General features: G+C 40.0%; 1 protein-coding gene across 1 annotated transcript in view; it reads left to right on the top strand.

The window, feature by feature from the left end:
• The first annotated feature begins 6,524 nt into the window (after positions 1-6,524).
• Positions 6,525-7,218, top strand: part of LOC124286482 (carbonic anhydrase 2-like) — a 30,307-nt gene continuing 29,613 nt past the window's right edge. The window contains exon 1 of the mRNA XM_046722860.1: positions 6,525-6,854. Within this exon, the coding sequence (XP_046578816.1) occupies positions 6,782-6,854 (73 nt within the window). The 5' untranslated portion in view covers positions 6,525-6,781. The remainder of the gene's footprint in view (positions 6,855-7,218) is intronic.

Here is a 7,218-nt window from a genome sequence, read left to right as displayed (position 1 = left end):
AGACACCCCCTCCGTGGTGTAGTGGTTAGAGCGTCCACCCGGAGAGCGGAAGGTCCCATGTTTGATCCCCGGGCGCGTCATACCAAAAGACGTTATAATATGGTACTTGTTGGTCCCTGCCTGACTCTCGGCATTAATGGGTACAACAAGGACTGGTCGGCTCGGAGTCAGTATAATGTGTCTGAGTGGAGTATTCATGCTAAACTGCGGCATGGTATCTCAGTGGGCTAGCACTATAAAACCAGCTTGAGCCTGGGATAGTACAAGCAGCCACACATACACACGCATGCACGTCGTCACGTCAGGGAAATATTCTTAAATACGACGTTAAACCCCATTTCAACTCACCACCTTTATCACCACCCCTAAACACAACGCATGGGGTGCACGTGCAGTAGCTCCATACACGTGCATGAGGTGTCATTCTTGATTTTGACGGTTTTCAAAAGGGTCGATAGATCACTGTTAACCATTAATTTTGACAATCATCATGCATCGTATTGTTGTTAATGTGTGTTTATAGCAGGATTTTTCTGTTTGTTTTTTTTTTGAAAATAAAAATCGTACACATGCAAATTTCACGTTATACACCAATCATCTTTAAAAAGCGATTACAACAATTATGGTCATAAGTACTGACTGAGTTTAGTTTACGCCGCTTTTAGCAATATTCCAGCAATATCACGGCGGGGGACACCAGAAATGGGCTTAACACATTGTGCCCATGTGGGGAATCGAACCCGGGTCTTGGGCGTGACGAGTCAAAGTCATAAGGAAGTGCAAGTGGTGATGCACTCTCAAAACATTTATTATTATCATATCAACATTTATTGACTCCGATATATCCACCAAATTGAAGTTCCCTTTCTTTTTCGGAATGGTATATAAAAAAAAACGAAATATTCTTTCGCCTTTTAAGTAGTTCATAGGCATTGATGTGTGCTGTCTCGTCAGCGTGATTAATGTGTATCTGCAGACAGGTGTGATGTATCAGGTGCGTGTGGCGCCGAGAAGGTCAGTGTCACCTCAGGAGAACCGGGAAACTTGAAGGTGACACCAGGTTCAACGAAGGCCACTTATACAACCTAAGCAGCGAAATGTTCACTAAAGTTCAGTGCACGTAATTACTGGATGATCAGTCATTTTAGTAAGTTCATTTTGAGTCCAAGGAATATTGAAGTTTCATGCTGTTTCATAGTACGTCAGTAAAGTACGGTTATAACGAACTCCAAGTACCCACAAATCTTAGTTCGTTATAACCGTAGTACGTTAAATGCATTTGGACATACACAATTAATGGCCTGGATAATTTTATCAGGTCGTTATTTCCTGTAGTTGGTTATAACGAACTCAAAGTACGCGCTAATCTTAGTTCGGTATAACCGTAGTCCACAGCGAATGGTTGGGATAATGATATGAGGTCGTCATATATTCGGCAGTTGAAGTTACGGTTTCTCATGCTGTTTCACAATATATCAGTAAAGTACGGTTATAACGAACTCCAAGTTCATAATAATCTTAGTTCCTTATAACCGTAGTACGATAAACACAATTAAGCATGCACAACGAATGGCCTGTATAAACGTAAGTTCGTTATATCCGGCAGTTCGTTACAAGCGTGTTCGTAGTTAACTGTTTATTGGTCGTGTGCATACAGCCGGGTACAATAAAAAATACACACCCTCTTCGGGTAAATTATTGTGACATTGCTGGTGCGAGGTGGCCCATCCCATCAAATGAGTGACGGAACTATAGTCTGTTTGCATTGAAAACGTACCGATGAATGTCAATTTAAACAAAAAAGTAAATCGAATAAGATGAAATTAAGATTGCGAATCCTCATAAATTTACATTGCTAACTGACCATTTAAATCTCAGAATTTGATTCAACTTAAGATAAAAGTTGTTTAACAAACGATCATCGTTTCAAATCGCTATTATTGGTTTGTATTACAAGGGTGTATGCACATTAAATGAAACACCGAGAACAAGTAGAGTTGGTCTAAGTTAACGCTCATCACGAACCGCACGTGCATTTGTTTCACTGTGCAATCTACTGCGTTCACCCCCTTGTAATACAAACCAATAATAGCGACTTGAATCTATGATCGTTTTTTAAACACCTTTTGTCCTACAATGATTAAAATTCTGAGATTTAAATGTTCAGTTGGTAAGGCAAATTTATGAGGATTCGCAGTCTTAATTTCACTTTATTTGATTTACTTTTTTGTTTAAAGTGAAATTCATCGGTACGTTTTCACTGCAAACAGACTATAATACAGGGTAACATACACTGGCGTACTTTCATGTCAAGTATTGGTTTTGTTGTATAGCGCCGCACTCAGCAGTATTCCAGCTGTATGACGTCGGTTTGTAGGTATTCGAGAACGGTCCAGACAACCCAGTGATGAACAGCATGAGCATCGATCTATGCAATTGGGATACAATGACATGTGTCAACCAAGTCAGCGAGCCTGACCACCCGATCCCGTTAGCCGCCTCTAACGACAAGCATGGGTTACTGAAGATCAATTCTAACCCGGATCTTCACAAGTAAATGTTGTATGTACAGTGCTATCATTCATTACACAGATAACGACATCATCACAGACACTCTGGTGATTATAATTAACAAACAAATCAATGCATTGAAATTGAATACCATGCATGTCAGTTAGCGAAAAGAAAGTTCACATGTCAATTCTTACCCGTATCTTCACGGGTCTTTTTGTCTAAAACGAATTAAAGCAAACGCTTTTTATTACAGAGTTGTTAGCTCTTTCCGTATCTCGCACACGACCCTTCATATTAGACTCATCGTTGTTGTGATGGAGTGACTTCTTTGTAACAGTTCTATCTAACAAATCACCTTTACAGTGTTGCGTTGCGTGTTTCTGCCATCCAGGAGAGCACTAATGTCTTTACTAGAGGTGAGGCGAGGTGAAATTGGGTTTTACGTCATGCTTGAGAATATTTCGCTCATATGACGACGTGCATGCGTGTGTATGTGTATGTGCGGCTGCTTGTACTAGCCCAGACTTAAGCTGGTTTTATAGTGCTAGCCCACTGAGATACCATGCCGCATTGAAGCATCAATACCCCACTCAGACACATTATACTGACCAGTCCTTGTTGTACCCATTAATGCCGAGCGCCAGGCAGGGACCAACAAGTACCATATTTTAACGTCTTTTGGTTTGACGCGGTCGCGGATCGAACCCGCGACCTTCCGCTCTCCGGGCGGACGCTCTAACCACTACACCACGGAGGTGGTCTCTTTACTAAACAGGTTATATACACCAGAGAGCTAACAGACTCTACACTGTTGGCAGACAACCCGTGAAGATCCGGGTTAGAACTGGTCTTCGGCAACCTAGGCTTCATGCCTCTACAGGACCTATCCATAAGCATTCAATGGCACGAATAACAAATATAACATGTCACGAACAGGCCATTTAACGGACAGTTTGTGACAACACACGAACATACCCTCATCAACGATTTGGTTTATTACATTTTCAAAATAGACGAATTACCGGGAATTGTTCGGAGGTAAATATATTGTAAGAACATTAATCTTTAAAATATATCGATATCAAAGGAAACGGTGTTTGGCGGGCGTTCTATTTTCTTCTTGTTTATTATGCAGGAGAAAATATTTCCACTCCCAAAACATGATATCTGAGATATTTTTGGACGCATTCCTCTCGACAGGAAGCGTTACTACAGTGAATCGATTTGTCAGGGGTCTCGTTTACTGAGTCAGTCGACGTTACCAGTCCACCCGATCCTAAATATTGATTTAAGAGGCGGAAACAGAGACAGGTGACGTCACAAGTCATTTCTTCAATTAATTTTGAAAGAGTTGATATCGACCTTGCCCGGTATGGTTTTGTTTCAGCAAATGTTTCACAACTAAATGCTGCTTCACACACTCACAAACTTCAACACACTAGAACCGAAACGGAAAGCATTATTTTGAATACCATCATCATATCTTTGGAATCACTTATCAATAGTAAAATATGCATAATATTCAAAACCGATCTTTGTAGTTATTTGTCACTAGTAATTAAAAGCATTCATGACTCTATCATATGATCTTAGCATTTATTTGTAAATAGTTAAAGAATGAATACCACTATCATCAATCTTTGTAGTAATTAGTCAATAGTAAAATAATTAATGACACTTTCATCTGATCTTTGTAATTATTTGTCAACAGTAAAATATATTATAACAGTGTCATAACTTTGCAATTATAAGTCAATAGTAAAGACATGCCTACACTGTCATCCGATCTCAATAAATGTCTGGGCGGAGGGGGTGGCCTAGTGATTAAAGCGTTGGCTCGTCCCGCCGAAGACCAGGGTTCGAATCCCCACATGGGTACAATGTGTGAAGCCCATTTTTGGTGTCCCCCGCCGTGAAGTTGCTGGAATATTGCTAAAAGCGGCGTAAAAACCAAAACTCAGTCAGTCAGTCAATAAATGTCTATATCAATATCAAATTCATTAACGACATTCAATCATAACGTCAAGTCGTACGTGATGTTTGACATTATGAATTAATTATAGATAAATCACGAAATAAAATTTTTGCTAGTATTAGATTGAAAGATGCACTTAACTGATATTTCTTTTCAGGACAGTTACTGGAACTCTATACAAGCTATGAAATGTAATCTTTGTATAATAATGTAACGATAGAAATGACGTTTGAACGGTGACACATGAAAATTGTGGAAGCTGAACATGAATTAACACAGAGTGGTGGCATTATCTTGACTGCAACTTCCTTATCCGCCTGGTTGTGTCGTCATCGGTCTGACGCATGGCAATAACAATGATCAGCTCCAGATCATGGTCGATAGCCACAGACGTCGTTGTCACTTGACCAGCTGTTGACGTAAATCGTCGTGGAGCTGTGCGCCTAGTGTTTCTACCATACCACAACGGAGAGCAGTGAGTCGCACAGTCCCTGAACGATATTCACCCTTTCGCCTTTCTACAGAGCAAAATCCTAAAATTAACAAGTCTAATTTTGCCTGAGGTTCAGCTCACTTGGCCTTTTATTAAATTGAAATATAAATTTCGTTCTGCAAAAACATATGTATCTTCAGAGTCTAAGCGTTATAATTATATTTTATTTAATTTCATCCCTAATGAAATAGATTTTTTCATTATGCCAAAATGTATGTATTTTAGAGTGTAAGCGTTAATTTAAACCGTGAGTACACAGCCCATTTCTGGTGTCTCCCGCTGGTATTTTGCTAAAAGCGGCGTAAAACCATATTCAGTCAGTCATTACGACGTGACGTCAAAATTGTTCCTTGATCAGTCGACTTACAAGTCTGTATCGATGATTACAATTAATTCTGTTTATGTAAATAACAACATTACTGTAATGTGTTATTGTTTTAATCCTCGGCATGGTTTAATGTGTTGGGGCGGTGGGGTAGCCTAGTGGTTACAGCGTTCGCTTGTCACGCCGAAGACCCTGGTTCGATTCCCCACATGGGCATAATTTCTGGTGTCCCCCGCCGTGATATTGCTGGACTATTGCTAAAAGCGGCGTAAAACCCAACTCACTCACTCACTTACTTTAGATGTGTTGTGTCATTTACCAGATATTCGTATTCTAGTTTGCACCAATCTACTTTATGCTTACTTTCATGTGATTTATATTTATGCACTCAGTGGATTCATTTATTAGTTTCTAGTAAACAACCGGACATAAATATGTTTTCACTTGAAAATGTGGTGTCACCAAAAACTTACTTACGCTGAAACATAACTATTATACTTGTATCAATTATCACCTCATCAAATAAACATACCTTGTTGGTTCATTATATTCATCATTGATGCTCATGTTGTTGATCACTGGATTGTCTTGTCCAGACTTTATTATTTACAGACCGCCGCCATATGGTCATGATGACATTATAACCAATCCCAATTTGATTCCGTTTAAGTACATGCTAACCCGTGAAGATCCGGGTTGGAATTGATCTTCAGTAACCTATGCTTGTTGTAACGGGGTCGGATGGTTAGACTCGCAGACTTGGTTGACACATGTCATCGTATCCCAATTGTATAGATCGATGCTCATGTTGTTGATCACTGGATTGTCTAGTCCAGACGCCAGATTATTTACAGACCGCCGCCATATAGCTGGAACATTGCTGAACGCGGCGTTAAACAACCAACCAACCAAGTCATCATCAAACATGACGTGTACTTTCTTTTGCTCTTCAGTGTTTTTGTATATTGATTAAATAACTCAATAAAATATCATACATTGTCAAGAGATTATGAACTAGTCTCTGGAGTATTCATATACATTATTTATATGTTATTTGATTAAATGCATAAGTCATTAAACAACGAGGATGCCACTCAAAACAAGTTTGCATAAGTCATTGCGTGCGAAGGGAGGTATCTGCTCAGCTTTCGATAGCGCATGTAATCCGATCCCAGGAGTATTGATAAATACTTTGTCTAAGTGCCCACTGATTCCCAAGGCAGACACCTCTGGATCTCGCAGTACTCATCTCCCATCGTAAAGGCACCTGTCTCGTCGACATCAATCACGCTGTATCACGTTACAGATCCCGTCATAACATCGCCGTCAGTGACCTAAGACTTAACTACATGCAGTGTCTCTTTATACGGCGGTATCCGCGGGCCTCGCTGTAAGGAAGACACACGCCTCCTGGCGAACAGGTCGCTCACGGCGGGACGGAGTGCAGTTCAGGATCACAACGCCGTCAGACGTCATGGATGTTGGCTGGAGCTGGTTGTGTCTGACCATATTTTTCTCATCCATCTCTTATATCTTTTGTAGTGCAGGTAGGTCACAATCTTTATCTATTTAGACCACCCTCTTTATCTGTTTCAATGATTGCTATATTTTTCAATTATTGTCTTATGCGAAGAAGCACCGGAATGTTTCGTGTTCATAATGACGTGTTGGTATACTAAGTAGTGTAGTGTTACAGTTACATGCTCCTTAATGCAGTTGGACGGATGGATGGATGGATGGATGGATGGACGGATGGATGAGGGACAGATATTTAGAGAGACATAAACATGCATACTCACACTCAAACGCACATGCATGCATACACACATAGATGCATACTTACATGCATGTATACATACATACATACATACATACATACATACATACATACATACATTTACATACATACAT

This window comes from Haliotis rubra, unplaced genomic scaffold (genome assembly GCF_003918875.1).
Source record: "Haliotis rubra isolate DU_JTF1 unplaced genomic scaffold, ASM391887v1 Scf384, whole genome shotgun sequence".
In the NCBI taxonomy this organism is placed as follows: Eukaryota; Metazoa; Mollusca; class Gastropoda; order Lepetellida; family Haliotidae; genus Haliotis; species Haliotis rubra.
Note: the sequence above shows the minus strand (reverse complement) of the source record. Positions and strands in the feature narration are given on the sequence as shown.